The 22274-nt window shown below is 38.1% G+C and overlaps 1 protein-coding gene, 1 non-coding gene and 1 pseudogene across 5 annotated transcripts; 2 read left to right on the forward strand and 1 right to left on the reverse strand.

Annotated features, from left to right (window-relative positions):
* Positions 1-4480, forward strand: part of LOC122093054 — an 18185-nt pseudogene extending 13705 nt beyond the window's left edge.
* Positions 4481-5210: 730 nt separating this feature from the next.
* LOC122094371 (ATP-dependent RNA helicase DEAH13) lies at positions 5211-15318 on the forward strand. Of its 4 annotated transcripts, none has more exons than XM_042665144.1 (13): positions 5211-5804; positions 7089-7198; positions 7605-7677; positions 7791-7853; positions 7931-7980; positions 8100-8160; positions 8764-9156; positions 9271-9516; positions 9653-9883; positions 11251-11364; positions 11463-12707; positions 13188-14847; positions 14991-15318. In XM_042665144.1, the coding sequence occupies exons 2-12, from the start codon at positions 7110-7112 to the stop codon at positions 14676-14678; spliced, it is 4056 nt and encodes a 1351-aa protein (XP_042521078.1). In that variant the 5' UTR covers positions 5211-5804; positions 7089-7109; the 3' UTR covers positions 14679-14847; positions 14991-15318. The 4 variants fall into 4 exon arrangements, with proteins under 4 accessions (XP_042521078.1, XP_042521079.1, XP_042521080.1 ...); XM_042665145.1 differs by having other exon boundaries at positions 8764-9150; XM_042665146.1 differs by having other exon boundaries at positions 8764-9126.
* A 5337-nt stretch (positions 15319-20655) lies between these two features.
* Positions 20656-20737, reverse strand: LOC122094609. The gene has a single exon (XR_006144922.1). It is a non-coding gene; the product is annotated as a small nucleolar RNA SNOR75 (small nucleolar RNA).
* Between the last annotated feature and the right edge of the window lie 1537 nt (positions 20738-22274).

Consider the following 22274-nt stretch of genomic DNA (forward strand, 5'->3'; position numbering starts at 1 on the left):
AAAAAAAAAAAAAAAAAAAAAAATCTTCTATAATAACATGTAACCAATCATTGATTACTTGTTAGTTGTTACTTGTCCTTGAAAGGGTATTTTAGTACATTAAAAATTTTAAAAAAAAATTTGACCATTATGATGGGGACATTAAAGGGTGCAGGAAACCTGATTACATTTTGAAATATATCTCATAGTTGTGTTAGTGTGTGGGTGCAAGATACAATAGATTATATTTTATGTAAGGTTATTTAAGTTGTTGAAAACTAGAGATATGTGGTGTTAATAAGTGCTGTCTGGATAATGTGATGGTTTTTTTCCAACCTGTGAATATTGGATGGTGCTCGACTCTAGTGCAATTGAGAAACAATGTCTGTGGGGAAGTAAGTTTGCATACATAGAAGTCTTACTTTAGGTCTGACCTGTGAGAATGATAAGGTCTAAATTTTAGTTCCTCTAGATTTTACACTCTGTCTTAGTTCCTCTCTCTGCAATTCATCACCACAGACTTCGGATTGTAAGCAACCTTTACCTATGTTTAGCCGTAACTGGGCTCCCGACTTTCTTACTGAGGTTGAGGGGGTTGTGACCCTAGAACTACACGTAATACTTGATCCGAGCTTGTGTCTTATTATATGGGGGCTTGGTTGATTCCCTTGTCATTTCCTGAGCAAAACCTTGGCTAAACTGGTTGACCTTTTCACCAATTGTCTAACAGTACTGGTTGACTATTCTTAAGTTGTACCAGCATATAGCAAGATGCAGCAGCAGCCAGCAAGGGTCCTAGCTTGAAGAAGTTTCTTGGTAAAAACCTGTTGAACTGGGGAATTGAGCTTATGTCTCACAGAGACTAGCCCTCTTTATTTATAAATCATAATAGAGAGAGGAATATTCTAGGGAATATTACAAGAATATTCTAGAGAATATTACAAGACCATAGACCATAACCCTAATGGACTCAAGGACCTGTTTGGTAGAACTTTAGAATACCCATTACCCATTATTACAACAAACCCCAAATTATACTGTGTATAATACTACAACTGCTTCTTGCTTCCTTCCATGGGACATGAACTTTAATAAGAATATATGAATATGGGAAGCCTTGAGCCCTTTACAGTTAGAAGTACAGCTACCATACAGATCCTTTGAAAGACTTTACTAGCAAACTGTTTCAGGACCAAGATTTGGCTAAACAGTGAGATCGGGGATTTGAGTAACCTGTTGGTAGACTGATGAACTATTGGCATTAGAGGGGGAGACTGCCTCCTCTCATAGGATCTAAGTTTTAACAATAATTTGTAATGCAATGGTCATGTGCTTTCCTTTCAAGGTATCGTTTCAATAACATTTTGCATATAATCCTGTGGTTTCTAACTTCTCCATTTCATTTCAGATTTGATGAAAAGATTGCTGCGGCAGTAGCTGAGGAAACTAACCTACCATTTGTCACAGCTGAAAACAAGTTTGAAGCTCTGGTTAATTTCTGAAAGTTGAAAGAATCCTATTCTTTTCTTTTTGTTTTTGGTAGCAACAAGTAAAAAATATTAGTTTATTGATTGATTTCTCATTGCATGTTCTGTATCCTTCACGATAACTTTGTTTCCATGCCCAAACTATTTTTCTAGGCAGCACATGATGCTTTTGTTGAAACTAGTGGAGCCCTGAATACAATATCTGCTTCTCTTATGAAGATTGGAAATGATATACGACTGTTGGGAAGGTACTCATCTGAATTCTATCATGCAAAAGGATATTTTTTTATCTGACATTGTTTTGTAAGTCACTGTGTTTTACTTACACCTCACTTTTCTAGTTCTCTTATTTAAATTCATATACAGTTGCGGTAGATATTGTCTTTTGTTTTTCTTTTATGACTAAAATGATCTTTGTCTGCTACTCTGCTTCCAGGGTAACATTAATCCCACTCAGTGTGAAGCTCTCACAATGGTCTGTGCTCAGGTATGTATGTTCTTCTTATGTGTTGTTCATGTTAGACAATTTGACATTGTGGATAAACCATAATTTAACTGAACCGTCCTAATGTGACATATGCCTCCCCTTATGGCCTTAGAGGTGTTCAGTGTACTTATTTCTGGATTAGGTGTTGAGAAAGACATTTAGAATGAGAAAAGGAGGGAAATATGGATACTTATCTTCTTTCATTTATTAATTTTTTCAAGAGAGAAATGTAAAACAGGCTGCCTATCACCTGGTTACAGGATGTGTTGATTTGGTCAGCTAGGTAGCGTGACTGGGTACTACCTAGAATTGCTGAATCGTGACAATCATTTATTTATTTCTTTTTTGGAATGTCAATTTATTTGCTAAAAGAATTTTTATTTGTTAATTCAAACAATTGATGGGCAAGCATTTTGCAGGTTATGGGGAACCATCTTGCAATTACTGTTGGTGGATCAAATGGTCACTTTGAACTGAATGTGTTCAAGCCACTGATTGCTAGTGGCCTTCTACGTGTATGTACTGTTATATTATTTCTATTTCTACCAGCTATATTTAGAGAGGACTGCACTTTATAAACATTCATGTATAATTTTGGCCTTTTTTGGGAGGCACTAGTTATGTGATATATCATGTTCATGCTTTCTCCCTATCAACCTTCTCATGATTGCCTATGCTACTGAGTGAGACTGATTTCACGGACCCATCTAGGCTATTTCTCAGCTAAAATATTTACAAAAAAAAGGATTCTTGGTTTTTAAATGCTGCAACATGTGTACTGCAGTGAAGATAATCAGACAAACCATTCTTCTAGCCCCCCCCCCCCCCCCGGTGTGCGACCGCTGAAATGTAACAACTTGTTGACCTGTTCTTCTTGTGCCATTCAACACTGTATCACTCATTTACTAATTCAATTCTTCAGTCACTGAGGTTGCTCGGGGATGCATCGAATTCTTTTGAAAAGAATTGTGTAAGGGGAATTCAAGCCAATTGTGAAAGGATTTCGAAATTACTACATGAGGTAAATCTATTACACAGTAGTTATATGTGAAATTGTCTCATATGTGAAAGTCGGAAGGTAACTGATCAGATATTTTACCACAATGTGGTAATTTGCGTGGCCCTTGCAGTCACTGATGCTTGTTACGTGCTTGAATCCTGTAAGTTTTCTTCCTCCCTCTCCACTCCCAGCCTGAGCTATTGCAAAGATTCCATTCAGCCTCCCCTTCCCCCTCCCCCTCCCCCCCCCCCCCCCCTCCTCTTTACACTAACTTGTCCTTATTTTTTCAGAAAATTGGTTACAACAATGCTGCAGCAGTGGCCAAGAAGGCACACAAGGAGGTGACCACACTAAAGGTGATGATTCTTGTCCTTTAATAGAAGGCATTAAGTTCAACTATATTTCCAAAACATCTATTTCTCACGCAAATTATCCGATTTGAAAAGCATTTGCTGTGGTGTATATTAGTGAAATATTTTAGGAAGGATTTGGTTGGTTGTATCAGATTTGAATCTGTAGGCTCCAAAGGTAAAAGAATATTTGAAGTAACTAACTACAGAATATCAATTCCCATCTTTAGAAATGAGAAGAACAAAATTAACTCAAGGAGAGAAGACCAGTGTCAAGACTGCCGAAATAGGGAAACTTTTCTAGGGAAGTGATCTGAAATTTTAGTATAAGGAACGCTAATCCTACGCTGAGCAGGAAATATAAACTGATCTCAGTATTGAGGTGCCAAAGCTTACAATGTTTTTGGGGTTCGGTGGTTCCATTTGTTTCAACTTGCTGGCCCTATCAGGATTGCCATAACATTCATGTTTGGCACCTTGATGCTGTGGTGTTGAAAATCCAGAACTTATATGTTTGCCAACCTTAAATAGTTCATTGCTTGGTGGGACCTTTGTTCCTTGACTTTCTATAGAACTCAATCTTACAAAATTCCACTTTTTCAGGAAGCTGCAATGAACCTTGGAGTGCTCACAAGTGAAGAATTCAGTCAGCTCGTTGTACCTGAGAAGATTATCAGCCCCATGGATTGAGCCTGGAAATATTTTGGAGTTCTTAATAATTACTTCCCAGGCTTTGGAGTCAATTTTTCTGAAGTTCCATTTTTGCATCCACATATCAAGACTTTGGGTGGATTCAGTTGGTTGAGATGTAAACGTATGATATTCATGGAATTTTGACTGGCTGGAGTTTTGCCTGAAATTTTCTTGGGGTGCATGTGAGTGATTCTTGCAGTTGATCCGGTTAATAATGGAGCGGCCGCCACCATGTAACGGAAGAAAAACTGATTGAAAGGAGAGAATGGTATACAGAGATGGAAATATTTAGTCTCAGAAAAGAACTTGTTTCATTATTTCTGAACATTCAAATTATTTAACATAACAATGAAGGTTAGGCTAAAACCAGGCCAAAGAAGTCCTTGGTGTATCATGATGTCCTTTACAACATGATGGGAGGAACGGTATTGCGCTTTTGGTATTTGATTATGTGAAGCTACAAAATAGTGGAGCTTAACAAATATTTAGCTAAGCTTATCAGGTTTCTACTTCTGGGCTTCCATAAACCAGAAGCGAGGTTTGATTGAAGCCCCATAGCTCTCCTAGTCATGCGCTTAATAAGTTAACTAGCTTTTATCTTCTTCTGTGACTCTGCTTCAGCTCTGCGATTTGAATAGAGCAAAGGTGTGATAAAAGTGTTATTAGTTGTAAAAAATCTGGAATATTTTCTTGATTTGGTTCGGTAACAATTTTATGATCGTGACCATCTAACTGAACCGAATTATCTATTTTCCAATTGAATAAATAACCAAATAAGCCCTAACAAATATTTAATGAAAATGTAAAAAGTCAGACTAAACACCTAAAATAAGGCCCAAATCAATAGAAATTGGATCAAAATCGGTTTCGATTCAATGTTGGTTTAAAAATAGGTTCTTTTTTGGTTTCTATTTTCACGTGTGTACTGAACCAAACCAATTATAACCAGGAAAAAAAATCTATTGGGGTGATTTGAGACAATCCCAATAGTAGTTGTAATCAACATGGCCGCGAGGACAGGTTGCAGCAAAAAACATTTAAGGCTACAAGCCAAAAGGTAGATATGAAACTCATGAAACACTTGACCCGGCACCCACTGAGCATAAGTCGCAGCTGCTACGAATTCACGATTATCTTCTCCAGCCAAATCAACCGATTCGACCTTTGGCTAATAGATATTAAATGGTAACATAAGCCCCCACCCCAACGGTGAGGAGGAGCTTCCAAAAATTGACGGGCAAGGTCCACCGAAAGTAAGATGGAACTCGCTCGCCTCCAAAGGTGTGTTCGCTTTGGTTAGTGTCGGCACGACTCGCCGTCTCTTAACGATCATTGACGAGTCGCCTTACACCCCCAACAGGACGAGTTGACCTCAAACAAATACCGTCCCTTCTTACTTATAGGACCCTCAAGAGCCCTTACGCTGCTCAACTTGTCGATGTGGGATTTAGTTTCTCTCTTTTAAAGGGTTAAGAGACTACCATTACACAGTTACATACAACCTTGAAGAGTTGAAGTCTTGAAGCTTTCAGTTCTCCCAGCTCTTGCCGCAACGAGCCAACGAATGTAAACGAAGGATTTGGACAAAAGGACGTTCATTGAGAAGACGCATTCAAGGTAAAACGCGTTGAAGCAACGAGAGAGGGATTAACAGTGAAAGGAGGAGCTCGAAACCACCACATACGAGAAAGCCGAAATCTGGATGAACCAGAGGCAAGATAGTTAGCAAGCACGTTCTGTGTCCTGCGAGTAAAACGAAAAAAACAAGAAGAGAAAGAGGAGCAAATATTCACTGCTGAAATCCAAAGGTCAGTTATGCTCCTCTCTCTCCCCTAGATTGGTTTTGCTTCTCTATTGAATCAATACTTTCATCTATTTTGGTTTCTTTCCTCTCTGCCTTTCAATTTCAATTTCGGGTTGGTCGATTTTTTTTTTTTTTTCTTGGATGAATCTGAGGAAATTCAGTGAAGGTTAAGTAACGCCTTGCTTTTCTGTCCGCATTAATCAATTTTAGCAAAATCTACACTTTGTGATTCTAATCATAGAAACAAAACTGAATCGCATCCTTTAAATTTTGGCACAAAATTATATATTGGAGAAACAGAGGAACTATGAATGCTATAACTGGCACGCTTACTATCTGGATATCTTTTAAGTCAGTCCGGTTGGATTACTGTAACACCAACAAACATGGTGTGCATTAAGTTATATGGGGATTATGTTTATAAGTGCAACAGTGGTAATTCTCGGTGGATATGTATCTTATATGCTAACCCTATTGAACTGCATATGCTGGCACGTCTTCATTACGTGTTGTCTTTGGGATTCCAGGCATAGAAGCGAAGGGGTGTTCACACCATTCTAGGACAACAAAAAAAGTAGCTTTACTAGCTTGTTTATTTGGTTTCTGACTTAGAACTAATCATATTAAGAATATGAAGACTCTTTCAAGGTGAAACTGGAGGAATGAAGAATGTGAGAAGCCCTTTGAACTTAAAGGGCAGTGCCATCATCAACTGTATATTTTCAAGAAGTTCTATACCCCCCTTAAAGACCCACATAAACCTACTTTGAAGTTTGACCATCTTTGTGTAACACCGGCGCATGTCTAAACCTGTCTGTCACGGATCCCATTTGTAACAAGAGCACCAGGTTCCACCATTTAACAGTATGTGGAGACTACACTGATTTTGCTAATGGTCAATTCATATCATGATGGTAAACTTTAGAATAAGCTGATGTAGATGAAATTAATGGTAAGTTACAAGTTCATGGTTGGTAACAAGATGTTTATGTAAGAATGTTTCCAAACTGATTGGTGTAGATGTGCATGGAGCATGAATATAAAAGGTGTCTAGCATTATAAGATTTGAAAAAATGGATTTTCCTAGTTATGTTGGTGACTAGGCTCTTGCATGATAATGAACATGTTTCTTTGAGGTGTAATGATGATACACTACCTGGTTTTGATGCATTATTTGTATAAGTTGTTTATCCAAATATTGCTGTCAGTTTGCCCCTAGCAGAAAATTTGTTGGCCTGCTCCACTGTGCATTATGATCCTACTTATTATTACTTGAGTGCCAATGCAGAGTTGAGTTAGAGACGAGAGGATGCGGTCGTCTCATAACAACTTGGAACCATCTTTGGATGTGGACCAGAAATTGTTAGAACATGAAGAATGGTTTCAAGAATCTTGGAGGTAAAACAATTGGTCATTCACCGTTTGATCATAAGAAAATTTGTGCTTTGGTTTCAGCAAATTAATCTTTTGATGGAATGAAAAACATCACCTGCAAATGAGTCATTTGGTTTCAAAAATTACCTTATTTTATTGATGGAACGAAAAAGGTCACCTGCAGATATGATGGATTTTTTTTATTTACATTGCATCAGCACCTTCAGCCACATGATTGATTTCCCTTTGAAGCAATCCTTGTAAGATTGGGTTGCTTATACCTTAGCTTTGGGTCATTCCATGTTTGGAAGGTTTTAGATGCATGGGCTACATGAATTCCAGAAGAGATTGACTATGCTTTTTTAGGGGGATTGAAATATTTTTAACCAAGCAGACATTCTTATCTCTCTCTCTGGGTTATATTTTGTAGTTCCAAAGGTGATGATAGCAATGCAGTCATCTTGCTGGAAAAGAAAAAGAAGAAAACAAATGGGACAAGTCAGGTAAACATCTCTAGCTAAACTATAATGTTATTGTAAATTTGTAATGCTTTAGTAGATATTGTTACTTTATATGCTTCTCCATGTTTGGATTTCCTTGTATTGGTTGCAAAAAGCTAAATGTGAAGAAAAAATCAACAATGAGCAAATCACAGAAAAGAAAGCTGAAGAAATTGGAGGTATGCTTCTCTCTGTCTGCTCTATTAGGCAACTATACCCAGTAGATTTTCGACTGAATTATATCCTTTATGTACAGGAGGAGAAAGAGAAAGCAGCCTTGTTGTCTACCAGCATGAGGATTTTGAAGTATGAAATTTATTTATTTTGTTTATTTTTTTTAAATCATTAGTTGGATTTGCATGCTTTTTACGAAGAGATATGTTCAGAATGACTGATTAATAATTGTGAGCAATTTGCCTTTTCAGTAAGTACAAGATCCAAGAGGATGCATATTCACTTCTGCAGTCTTCAGGGAGTATTGGTCAGGTTTGTGCCATCAAATAACATTTAGAGAACCACTTGCCACGCCTGGTTCTGATTTTCTCTCCACCACTCCTTCAATGACTATCTGCCACATGGCAATTTGCTTATGGTTAAAATTTGGGAGAGTGTGTTGTCCTCAACATTTAACCATGTATGAAGTTTCAGATCATTGTGACATATCTCTGTGTCATTATTGAGATTTGAAAGTATCAGGACTGCCAAGAGGGTGCATGGACATAGATGGGAGAGTATGCCTATATATGAAGCATATGATCGAATTTGGTTCTGGCATTTGATTTAGACCCAAGCCACACCACTACCTAGATATCTAACTATCAGAATCGGCACATCACCCTTCCACATGGTAGAACAAGGTGGTGTTTTTATAAGGATTTTTGGTCTTGGCATAAACGGCATACCCAGTGCACGAGGCTCCCACCATTGTGGGGTTTGGGGAGGGTCATATGTACGCAGCCTTACCCCCGCTTTGTGAAGAGGTTGTTACCTTAAATTTTTTGTCCTGGCATTATGGAGACTTTTTCCCTAACATTTTATTTCTTCATATTTAGAGGGGTTTGAACCTTATATTACTCAATGAACATTTAGGTTGAAACTATGAAGGAGAAACGTAGAAGGGCTGTAAAGTTTTCTAAGGCGGGGTTAGAAGTTGCCCAGGATGAGCGACCCTTCAAGAAAAGGAATGATGGCAAGACTTCCCATCAAAGCAAATCTGATTTTGGTGAAAACCATCAAAATCAGGAGCTTAGTAAGGATGATTTGCAGTGCCCAGAGATGCCGGACAGTGAAGATCTTAATAATATTTGTAGTTCTTTGGATGCTTGTCAAGATCCAACTTATGGCAGCCCACATACTGCCATACCTGCTAAGGGATTCACTGATGAGGATGGTGGCAGAGGCATTCAGGACGATGGGAAGAGTTCTTTGCTACCACCATGCAATTGTGACGAGATAAAAAGCACCAAACTGCTGCTGGTACCTGTAATGTTCATCAAACTTTTAGTGAATGAATGTTACTTTCATGCATGGGATTTGATGCTTGCGATGCTTAGTTGTTATTGAAAGATGTGAACTGGGTTGTTTGATGTGAACCAGGGTGGAGAGATGAATGGTCCAAAATCAGATTCACATGCTTCTAGTGGTCTTGTAGATTCTGCTACCCAGAGACCTATTAGCACCCCAACTGTTGTGCATGTATCAAGACCAAATGAAGTTGAAAGCAAAAGGAAGGATCTTCCAATAGTGATGATGGAGCAGGAGATAATGGAGGCTATAAATGAAAACTCTGCACTTATTATTTGTGGAGAAACCGGGTGTGGTAAAACTACTCAAGTTCCTCAGGTGCGCTTGGATTGGATGCTTTTCATATTTTACTAACTAGAATTCTTGGCTAAATTTCTATTTTATATTTAATAAGAAAAAAAAAGACAGCTTTAGTTGTGTTCCTAAGTTCAGCTTTTTCATTGATACTGTGCAGTTCCTTTATGAAGCTGGCTTTGGTTTGAACAAGTCTGACTCCAGAAGTGGAATAATCGGTGTCACGCAACCACGCCGTGTTGCAGTCCTTGCCACGGCCAAGCGAGTGGCATTTGAGCTTGGTCTCCGTTTAGGGAAGGAGGTTGGGTTTCAAGTTAGACATGACAAGAGAATCGGGGACCATTGCTCCATCAAGTTTATGACAGATGGAATTTTGCTTCGAGAAGTGCAGGTTTTTCACCATTACTTGTTCATTTAACTTTCATTTTGAGAACATGTATCGTTCCTTTTTTCCATTTTTATTTAGTGAACTTAAGCTTTCTTATGGATGTGGAAGAGATGATATTGTTCACCTTCCATTTATATTTTCTGCTCAGATATATTATTTTTCTTCTTGAACTTATGTGGGAGTCGTAAGATCGGTTCAAGTGATGTTAACGGTCCTGACAATTGATTGAAATTCTGGGGGTGGGGTTTTCCGAAAATTCAGGTACAAGAATTTGAAGTCGAGATCCGAGTTGGGAAGTTTCTGTTTCTCATGATTCTGATTTCCTATTCCATCACAGTCATTTTTGGGCTTGATAGAGCAATTTTTGAGCTTGCTCGAGTCAGAAAACAGAATTGATTGTTGATTATGTCATTCTTGATTTTAATCCTTTATTTTTGGGTATTAAGATGGGGAACAAGTGCCTTGTGCGTAGGAACAAAGAATGCTTGGTGAGTATGAAATTTAGATTCCACTTGAGCAAAAAGGTTATTGTTTTGGAAGCTGTTTTTCCAGTTGCAGCGAAAGCATCAAATATCACCTTGGAGCAACAAAGAATTCTGGAATGGAGTTGATGGAGAAAAACTGTTGTTCCCTGGCTTTTTACTGTTGTGCATTAGATTAGCATCTCAAGGGATATGCATATGTCATTCCTAAGATTGTTTTCTGGGCTTTCTTCGGTAGGCAGGTTTTTGTGGCAATAAAGGCAGGTTTTTGTGGCAATAAATTCTTTAAACCCTGAATGCAAGTGGCTTTCTAGACAATGGTTTTCCTAAAATATTAGTTTGAGTCTGTCAGTTACATAGGGGTTGATATTGGTAATCACAGAAAAATAAAATCCAATAAAGTGATCTGTTAAGGATTCTCTTGGAGGTCTGCTAAGAATATATTTCATATGTCAAGTTCCTTGGATGATCATAAGTACCAACGTGGAGAAAATGGAGGGTGAAATGGGGCTTGTCAGAAACAGCTGGGTCAATGAAATAGTTATTATCTTCTTCTTCTACCTCTCTCTGCTATCTGTGTGTGTGTTTTTGTTTTTTTACCGCCGGGGGGAGGGTTATTGATCTGTTTGATTGAGTTGCTTATGATTCTATGTTGTTAGGTACTGAAATATTGTTAATATTTCACCTGTATGTGCATAGCCTAGAGGGTCTGAACCTATTGAAACCTCTGTAATGTGTTCAGATTAACCTATGGTCCTATATGCGTCTTCAGTTAAAAGCATGTCTTATTTTTCTGATTGATGAACTGGCATAAATTAAATGCACTAGTGATTATACTGCCCGCTTACATCATCACATCATTATATTCATTATATTCTTCTGTTGCAGAGTGATTTCTTACTTAGGAAGTATTCTGTTATTGTTCTGGATGAGGCTCATGAGAGAAGCCTGAATACTGATATACTTATTGGAATGCTTTCCCGTATTATACAAATCCGCCAGGTAAGATATTAAATCCTCTACTATAACTAGTAGCAATGCAGAGTTAAAGGCTTAAAGCTTATGTTTGTACTGACTGATTAATTATGTTTCCATGACAGAGGTTATACAAAGAGCAGCAAGAGAAGATTCTTTCTGGAGCAAAAATCAGTCCTGAGAATTTAGTATCTCAGTTAAAACTTGTGCTTATGAGTGCAACCTTGCGAGTTGAGGACTTTGTTTCAGAAAGGAGGTTATTTACTGAAAATCCACCTGTTATAGAAGTTCCAACCAGACAATTTCCTGTTACTATTCACTTTTCAAAAAGAACCGAGATCGTGGACTACATAGGCCAGGCTTATAAAAAGGTCTTGTCCATTCACAAGAGGCTTCCACCTGGTGGAATACTCGTTTTTGTCACTGGGCAGAGGGAAGTGGAATATTTGTGCCGCAAACTACGAAAAACTTCAAGGGAGCTGACTGAGAAATTTTCCAACCAGAAGGAGAGTGAAGCCTCCGCTGTCTTGGATGTAGATTCCATTGATCGGGGAATTGATATGAAAGACATCAATGAAGCATTTGAGGTGCATGGGTCATCAGACCACCAGCGAACTGACAGATTTAGTTCATTCGATGAGGATTATGATGTTCTTGATGAGGATGAGTTTGACTCTGATGATGATTCAGGAACAGAGAGTGAGTTGGAAGTTGGTAGTGATGTTGAGGGTTCACTGAAATATGAAAATACTGAGAAAGATGGTAAGCATTTTGATGTTCTTGGAGAACCTGGAAGCTTTGCCTCACTGAGGGCTGCTTTTAAGGCTTTGGCCAGCAATAATGTGCTTAATCCAACTTCTGAGGGGAAACTGGATTCTCCCATCACCCCTGGCTCAGAAGGATGTTTGAACCAATCTTCTTCCATTTCTAAGAAAAAACGTGATTTGGCAGATGGTCCTTGTGCCAGTGCAATGTGTGTTCTGCCTCTTTATGCCATGCTACCTGCAGCGGCACAGCTTCGGGTATTTGAAAAGGTTCCTGAAGGGGAGCGGCTTGTAGTGGTAGCTACCAATGTGGCTGAAACCTCCTTAACTATTGCAGGTATAAAGTATGTGGTTGACACTGGAAGGGAGAAGGTCAAGAACTACAATTCCTCCAATGGTATGGAAACATATGAGATACAATGGATAAGCAAGGCATCTGCTGCCCAACGTGCAGGAAGAGCCGGCAGAACTGGGCCTGGCCACTGTTACCGTCTCTATTCTTCTGCAGTTTTTACTAACATATTTTCTGACTTTTCCAGCCCTGAAATATCCAAAATACCTGTTGATGGTGTTGTCCTTCTCATGAAATCCATGGGTATTGATAAGGTGGGTTTAATTTATATTCTAAGACTTGACGTTTCTCTGAATTGGTCTTGCAAAGGCTACATATATTATGCATCTTGAGTGGAAATATGCTGAAGATTTTAAACATCCATGCAAAAATCCATGGGAGGGTGGGTGCAGATCTCCCAAGTCAAGATCGACCTAGTCAGACTGTCAAAATAATTCATCATTGATGGGTTGTTTAAGCTGATCCAGTTATTATACTTTTGGGTGGGAGATCTAGGTGCACCTGTCACATCTCTTACTTTGGTTGTACCATAGTTCTTGTCTGAGCCATATGGTGGCAATATATGTGGTTTGCAATCTGCGCATTATCCGCTGAAGCATAACTTTTCTATTAATCTTGAAGAATTATTTTCCATGTAGTTTTTATCACAATATTGAGTTAACAGTAATTTCATCTTTATTAAATTTCGCAGATTGGCTTTCTCTTCACCCTTGCTTTCATGTTTTATTGTCCAGGTTGCAAATTTCCCATTTCCAACTCCTCCTGAGGCCAATGCCTTGGTGGAAGCTGAGCGTTGCTTGAAGGTTCTTGAGGCACTTGATGGTCAAGGAAGACTTACACCCCTTGGAAGGGCCATGGCAAAGTATCCCATGAGTCCTCGCCACTCTCGGATGCTTCTTACAGTTATTCAAATTATGAAGAAAGTCCAGAGTTATCCAAGGGCAAATCTTGTTTTTGCTTACACAGTTGCTGCAGCCGCAGCTTTGAGTTTGTCGAATCCTTTTATTATGCAGTTTGAGGGAAGCCACAATAATTCAGCTGACTTGGGTAGAGATGAGAAAACCGATACCGTTGATACCCCAAAGATTCTGGACAAACAAGATAAACTCAAGCAGAAGAAACTAAAAGAAATGGCTAAATTGGCCCGTGCAAAATTCTGCAACCCTAGTAGTGATGCTCTGACAATAGCTTATGCTTTGCAATCATTTGAACTTGCAGGGAACCCAACAGAGTTCTGTAAAGATAATGCATTACACCTGAAAACCATGGAGGAGATGTCCAAGCTAAGAAAGCAGCTACTCCAATTGGTATTTCATCAAAGCTCTGTTGATGTACACGAGGATTTCTTGTGGACTCAAGGGACTGTTGATGATGTAGAACAGGCTTGGAGGATTTCGTCCAACAGGCATCCCCTATTACTAAATGAGGAGGAGCTCTTAGGACAAGCTATCTGTGCTGGCTGGGCAGATAGGGTTGCCAAGCGCATGAGAGTAGTTTCAGTGTCATCAGATGGAGAAAGAAAAGTTAATGCGGGTCGATATCAAGCCTGTATGGTTAAAGAAACTGTGTTCCTCCATCGTTGGTCTTCTGTTTCTCGAACGACTCCTGAGTTTCTGGTCTATAGTGAGCTTCTGAACGCAAAACGTCCATATATGCATGGAGTGACAAGTGTAAAACCAGATTGGCTTGTTAAATATGCTGGGTCTCATTGTAGTTTCTCAGCTCCACTTTCAGACCCAAAACCATTTTATGAACCCACAAGTGACCAAGTGTTTTGCTGGGTGAGTCCAACCTTTGGTCCCCATTTATGGCAGCTACCATTGCATAGTTTGCCAGTCAGTGATGATGTGCATAGAGTGTCCGTATTTGCTTATGCTTTACTTGAAGGCCAAGTACTGCCTTGCTTAAGATCTGCACAGAAATTCATGGCAGCCCCTGCAGTTACCATTTTGAAGTCTGAGGCAGCAGGTCAAAGACGGGTGGGGAACCTCATAAACGAACTAATGACTGGTTCAAGGTCAATTGATAGTTGTGCCATGTTGAGAAAGATCTGGAATGAGAATCCCGAAAAATTGCATTCGGAGATTCGGGACTGGTTTCAGGAGAAGTTTCATGATCAATTTGAGGAGCTTTGGGTGCAAATGCATCGTGAGGTTCTTTTGGAGCCTCGAGAACTTTTTCCCAAGGGTGTGAAGAAAGAAAAGAGGAAAAAAAATAGAGATTAAGAGGAATTCACACTTCCTGTTTGATACGTCTTGGTTGTTATGTTTATACCAGTTGAAATCCAGAAACTGAAGAAGAATGAGTTCAGCAAATCAAATTGAACCTTAACCACGTGAGCTGATGGGGACATACACAGCCTGGTGCAGTACAAGGGCAGCAACTCAATTTGAGGTGATCATATCTAAGTTCAAGCGACTACCTTTTACTTTTAGTAATTTATGTTTTAAGAAAAAATTAAACCATCTCTGCTTTTGCAATGAAGCTAGTTTTGAGACTTCCGTCTTGGGCTGAACCATGTGTCTCACATTATGCAGGAGACATTTTGCGTGCTGATTGCATTCCTCAGACCGGGGATCAAATCGTGCCTTGAAGCCTCTTACCTCTAACTTATCTGAGGAATGAAAATTTATTTACAGCACCAAACCTTAGTGTATATTTATAGTGAATAGAGTTGGCTGAGGGAAGTAATCATGGATGTTGTCAGGTAGGTAAGGTTGAAATCCTTTCATATGCTTAGCATAGTTTATATTTTTTTATTGCGAACTGATTGCTGCCGCTAGCTGGTTTGACTTCATTCTACTCATTCCATTATGGGATGAGGAAAATTTGGTATTCTTTTAAGCACATAATGCTTGTTATTTACTTCTGATCTTGTATTCTGAAGCTATTTTTCTAGCAGTGTCATTTGGAATTTGCCTTTCCAGTGTATTGGGTTTCACAAATTCTAACAACTTTGCCCAAACAGTTGGAAACTGGCCAAAACTTATGAAAAAGTTGATGCAGATGCTGGGCAGCCTGGGGCCTGGGCTCGACTTTGGCATAGACTCGTGCATTTGTTAAATAGGTGAAAGGTTTGCTACCTTGCCTGTGCCCATACCAGGGCTGGAAAATGAAGGTAAGTTTTAAATGATGTTATGACTACTCGTTGATCAGTTTACTAGTAATTGGATCAAAATTTATCCCTTTTTCTGGGATGCAAGTTGAAAAAAAAAAAAAAAAAAAAAAAAAAAATCTATCGGGCAAGTTCCAGCTCTGCTGCATGTTCCATTGCTCCCTGCTTCATAAAAGCTTCTAGAAAATCTTGAACAAAGGTGTTCCGAGTTGAATACATGGTCGCTCATATGATTGAATTGGATGTAAAACTTGACATGGCTAACCCAAGGATTTTTTTTTCCCCCTTGCTACGGGCTTTTGGAGATAGGGTCAATTGTGGTTTGTTACTCTGTTAATCGTGAATACCAAAAGGATGGAGTGATTTCGTGATGATGTTGATGTGAAAAAATTGAGTGTGCAATCTAATCAATTGTAGGGTATATGATTTTGCAGCATCTGAGAAGAATTGCTATGATTTGCTTGTTCCCTACAACACTTGAGCAGTTTGGTTTCTGAGATGACGATTGGTTTTTTTTTTTTGCCTCTCTTCACATCCTTTGGAGTGGAAATGGCCCCTTTCCACTCCGAAGAGGGAGAGGTCCCCAAGAACAAGGGTGGTGCCAATGGGATACATATCCAGATAATACGCATGCTGGGGCGTTTTACCCACCAATGGACCAACATCCCTTGGGGTTTTTATTTGGGTTTTTTTTCTTAGAGCTTAATTTTGAATGGTCAAAAATTTTCCATTTTGCATGATATTTGTGCCATTTGGAAGGTATTTTAGTCACATATTTAATTCGTGCCACTGTTGGATTGGAGAATGATTTCTTTTTTTCACAATTGGAGGAAAACTTAGTCCAAAAACTTATAGATGATAAACATAGTGGAGAGGGATAACTATGGTGTCAGAGTTAATCAAACATAAAAATGGAAATAAGAAAAACATTTACAAGATGAATTATGTGTTTGGTAGAACTGATTACATATCAAATGGTTAAATAACACCACTGAATGGGATGGGGTATTATGAATGGAACCCTTCTAGCCCCATAAGAAATTGTTCATAAAATAGGCGTTCTCTCGGTTCCCAAGACAAAACTAATGTATAATTGATTTATGCCGCAATGTTTCCTGTACTTTATCTCAATATCACTCCTATTTTTTGTACATTAAAAAATATCAACTCCTTCCCTTGAGGGTTAATATACCATGAAAAAGACAATAATATCCACTTGTATGCTAATTTCTTTCCAACCGCAAACACCCTCCACAATCCTATTTGCTGATTCCATCATTGCATTGAATATCTTCGGCAACCTCCTCTCTTCAAACAATCTCAACAAGTCCAATCCTAATGACTTCAATATTATACCAAAAGCACTCATCAAACCCTTATCCATTGCCCTCGCCAGTTTCATGCCAATAAGGAATCTCAAATGTGGTATTTCTTTTCATCATATAATCAGCACTTAATAACCGCAATTTTCTCCATATATTTTCTCTTTCTTTGTCAAGAGAAAATTTTATGTCAGTTACATAATTTATGTACACCATGAAACCAAATTTTTGCTGATAGATTACTTTTCTTCATGAGTAGTGTCATTATTTGTGTTATCCTTTTCTTCTAATCTTGCTTTCCAACACCGCCCAAATCCAAAACAAGGAGCAGATTTAAGCATGGTATATACCTGTTCCAAAAAATTAACCCCAAGTTAAAAGTGAGAAATTCAAATTTTACCAAAAATGCACAAAGAAAAAAATTATTTATACCATTACAAGAACTATAAAACATGTATGGAATGACTACTGTTTTTACTAAATTAAATATATATATATATATATATTCAAGAAATGTTACACACACACACGAGTGAATAATTTTGCATGAATGAAACTATATTGATTACCCTAATCAATAGCTAACAATATATAACAAGTACACTTTATGTACTAACATGTGAACGTTGCTATATATTATAATCATATCTTACTGTGGAATTAATGCTATTTTGTGTATAAACTAAAATATAAGTAGACTATGCTAAAGTGTATCAACTTTGATTATATTTCTTTTTGGTAGATATTGACTATAATTACATTAAATTAACATCCACTGAAAATCTGAATACATTAGCCTACATTAATCAACATCTAAGAATGCCAACACAAATTCGGCTATCTAAACAGTACACACCTAAGCTAAATTAAGATGGGTAATAGAATTCAAATTTTTAAATAATTTTAGTTTCGGAAATAGAATTAAAATTTTAAAATATTTTTGGTCTCGGAAATAGAATTCAATTTTTTTATATAATTTTACTGTGGAAAAAAAAAATGGGAGAAGTCGTCCCAATATCGGACTGGCCCTCCCAAAATTATGAATCCTGATTAGTATCTAAAAAAGATCAGACTCGAGCCGGACCTGTGGGCCCAAACGTGGGGCGACACCAAAGATCCTAAACTATGAGTCCCAAAAATCTTTACTCCAAAGAAAAATGAACCAGAAAAGGAGACTTGGTCTCTCGCCCATGGGCCCACTCGGACTCAAAACCCAACAGTTCCTGGGGACAAAAGATTTGTGCCAAAAGCCCAAATATCGTATTTGGGCGAGATCCAGGCTTTACGTTAACAGGGGCAACGCACAGGGACCCTCAGATATAGAGATCCAGAATCGATCTCAACCGTCCAAATCAGGGAGCCATCACATTCGGAACCCCCAGGACTTCGTTGAACACAGCGGCAGGGCCGGCGCCATCTCATTGGAGGAACCGTAGCTTGATAACATTCACCGTAACACCATTATTCTTTCATCTTGTAGGTTGGTCAATAGGGCTTAGGGCTCATACACATTGGGGGTTTATGATTGCTTCTTCCTCTCTGCAACTATTGCTCTACTTTCACAAAATAAGAATCAGAATAAAATAACACACAAATGGTTTTTTAATGGTAAAGGTATAATGGTCATTTTAACTTCACACTTAACATTGATTGACGGTTAGTGGCTTGAGAATAATTCGGTGAAACAGAGGGATAATTATCATTGTGGCATTCTCCAGGGGGTGGGGGGTGACGTGATAAATTTTCTTGATTTAAATGTGAAGAGACTAACGGTAGGAACATCGACGGCTGAGATCGCGAGAATGGCTTACAATCGGAGCATCCATATTTAACAGTAAGGAGTTCGCACAGATCGCTGACGTGGGTGGTGAACCCACTTCTTTTAATTACCTGGACGGTCGAGGAGTATTGACGGCTGGGATCGCGAGAATTGCTAGCAATCGGAGCATTCATATTTAACGGTAAGAGGTTCACACAGATCGCTAACGTGGCTGGTGAAACAACCATCATCTCTTAATTTCCCCAATCCTACCGGTAACAATTTGGGTTCAGAATCGTACCGTCTCGCTCCGTTACTAAATGGGCTGGTTTATTAAGTGATTATTAAATAGGACAGAAAGATTTTAGAACGGGTACAAGACCAAAAGCCCAATAAGAAAACCAATTAGAACTGAAACCACGAGGCTATTTAACATAACAAATGCATTCTTTGTTATCATTTTTATTTTTTATTTTTACCTATTTAATAAAAATTATTAATTTAAATTTTTTTATCAAAATTTAAAACAATTTGATAAATATGGAATCAAAAATGATTTGTAATTTATGAGTGAGGTTTCCTGAAAAACAGCTAATGGAAGAATTTACGAAAGCATCAATAAAGGTCAAATTTTGATTTTTCATAAGATGTGGATGGTCATCTTGACTCTTATATATTTGGGCACAAGAGCGCTTTTAAGCTTCTTTTTCTCAATTTATTTAGGGTTCAGTTGTTTTTTTTCTTTTCTTAATAGGGTTTTATAATTACCAATTATATATAAGAATTATACTCCAATCCCAGAGAAAAAGTAACTTCTATCGTATCAGGGCGGAACATCGATTATGCACTTCATATGTTCAATTACATCGATTCACGAGATGCTTATATGTGGACAACCATGCTCAGGGGCTTCGTTCAAGTCCGAATGCCAGAGAAGGCAATCTGAGTTCTTGCCAGATTAGACCCATCACGATGGTGGGAGCCCGCTGGGGCCAAGGGGTAGGGAGTAGGGTGAGGGGGGAAATGGTGCTTGGCAACACCGGTGCACCTAAAAGGGAATGGATCCACTGACCTGTAACCTGTCCAACTTTCAAATGCAGTTATTCCTGTACCAACTCTACTCTTTAAAATGGGGATTCTTCAATATCGAGATCCTTGAATAAATCAGTAGTCTGAAGATATCCAATTCGGCCCTAATTCGAGTTTAAATTCCTTGGACCGACTATAAGTGACCCTAGTGCAAAAATTCTGTAGCTTCCATTTGTTTAGAGTATTCATGAAACAAGGAAAAATCGAAGTATTCCATTTTTTATATTTTACTTCTATATCTTTTTCATCTAAATCAAGTCTGTTTCCCCTCATGGTCAAGGGTTAAAAAATTAATTTTTGACTGAATTAAACTCTGAAATTTGAAATAATTATTAAACTCTGAAATTTGAGACAATTGAATTAAACTCTGAAATTTGAGATCTATATCTCAAATCCTCCAGCCAAAGCCCACATTGAAGGAGATATGACCAAGATTAAGGCTTTAGAGCAAACAGATTGGGTTAGGGTTTAGCTTTTCAAGCCAAAATACGATCAGGCCTGGGCTGAGACCTTCGGGGTGACCCTATCACTGCCATGTCCTAACTCAAAAATGATAAATAAGAATTGCGACGGTCAATCAGGAGCAGCCCCACCCAACCCAACCCAACCCGGAAAGATTAGGAGGATCGGAATGGCTGGGTTAGGTTGAGCACGGTAGTGCTCCAGGGCGTCAATATACCAGCCCAACCTCGCAGAAGCCAAACAAGAAAACTATACTGCCATACAGAAACCACAAACTTTCCCCTTTCTCTAAGATTCTTGAGGATTTGAATTATCACCAACGCTTCATTGATCTGATAATAGTTTCAGGATTAGTCTACTCAAATTCAAGATGTATAAAATCCATCACTGGGGAATGAAAAATAGAAAAATGGAGAAGGCAAAGGGTTTTATCCAAAAATAAAAGGAAAAGGGATCTCTCTCAGACAAATGCCTCAAATCACATCATGGTTATGAATGGATTATCAGACTCGTCATCAATTATTGACATCATTGAAAAACCCCATTCCGTTCAGAGAAGATAAAGATTATATACTTAAAACCCACAAAAAACAAAAAAAAAAACAAAAAAACAAAAAAAGGAAAATAATAAGCCAAGGAAGAAGGGATCAAATCGGTAGAAGGAGCTTAATAAAAAACCTAAAGAGACAAGGAAAAAGTAGAAACCAAGGAAAACCTATAAGCCTCACAAATGGAGAAAGCGATAAACCAATGTACCAAACCATAAGGAAGAGCTCCGTAGAACAAGTTCGCGAGCACAAAGCGCCGTCATGAAATTTGGGCGTCCCCGTCTTATTTATAGAGATAGATAGAGAAATCTAGGGTTTCTAATGCTCTTAAATTACAAAAATCTCCTTACTCTTTAAAATACCACCCTTTGTTTCGGACGGCGGCGGCACTTCGACATTGGCACAATAGCTTATAAGTTATAACTGCAGGTGGAAGAGAGGCCCCGCCACGGTTTTTTGAATCATTATCGGATTTTATTTTATTTTTTTCACAGGGAAAAAAAATCCTTCAATACGGTACAAATATGTTTATTTTTTGGTCAAATGAAAAATGTGTTTTGATTTAGAATCGGGTTGATACGTATTAGTATCGGTCACCCTTGATTCCATCGCCGATACCATCTCATGGTATCAAAATTTGTGATTTCGATCCAGCAAAGAATACTCAAAATTTATGATTGTTTTGGGAGTTTTTATTCAATAGACTTGAGGATCATGCAACAAGAATTACGTTTCATTGATTTTTTTACTATTTTACTACTAGAAAATAGAAATATTGAATAATGGGTGATTCAAATGAGGCTAGAATAACTGCTGCTTAACGCAATTGGTGAACTATAGTGCGTAAAAATTTGGGAATCATGTGGATGAATAGCCCTGGTTCAATGTCAGGCATAATTCAATCTAAGCATTTCATCCACCAATTTGATCCATTCAAAGATTTTCTCGATCAAACTGGTTTTGATTCACTTTTTGTCTCACGCTGTCAAAGTGGTGTTTTTGTTTAAGGAGCTTGCTTACCTAATTATGCATAGAAAGTCCAGGAATTTTAAGACTAAAACAAATGTGGATGTAATCAGCTATTTAATTAATGATGATTTACTTTTTCCCATTAACAAAAAATAATAATAACACTGGCTAGCATGGTTTTAAGCTTTTGTATTGGCAGAGACTGATATCTGGTCGATTCAAATCGATTATCCATATAGTTTCAGGGTTTAACCAGTAAAAAAATGTATTTTTTTTTCAAAAAGCAAGAAGAAAAGTGACTGATACATGCCAATCCGATTAGATCGATATTGATATATACCGATACATAAATCTAACGGTGTCAATTTGTAATCAAAACTGAATACCGAATCCAAAACCGAGCCGAATTAATCAAACCAAACCAAATCAATTCGGTTCGAGTATATGAGTATTCATGTCGGTTCAGCTCGATTATGGTTTAGGGTATAAAAGCTGTCGGTTCAAACCGAACCGACCAAATTGGTATTGATTTGAGTATGAGTATCTTTTTTTTTTTT

The sequence above is a fragment of the Macadamia integrifolia genome, chromosome 11 (assembly GCF_013358625.1).
Source record: "Macadamia integrifolia cultivar HAES 741 chromosome 11, SCU_Mint_v3, whole genome shotgun sequence".
Classification (NCBI taxonomy): Eukaryota; Viridiplantae; Streptophyta; class Magnoliopsida; order Proteales; family Proteaceae; genus Macadamia; species Macadamia integrifolia.

Excerpts from the sequence above, each read along its gene's own strand:
- LOC122094371 (XM_042665144.1), top strand. The coding sequence starts at position 7,110 with ATGCGGTCGTCTCATAACAACTTGGAACCATCTTTGGATGTGGACCAG. Across the intron at positions 7,199-7,604 it reads TGGTTTCAAGAATCTTGGAG|TTCCAAAGGTGATGATAGCA; the intron begins GTAAAACAATTG and ends TATATTTTGTAG. Across the intron at positions 11,365-11,462 it reads GTATTATACAAATCCGCCAG|AGGTTATACAAAGAGCAGCA; the intron begins GTAAGATATTAA and ends TTTCCATGACAG.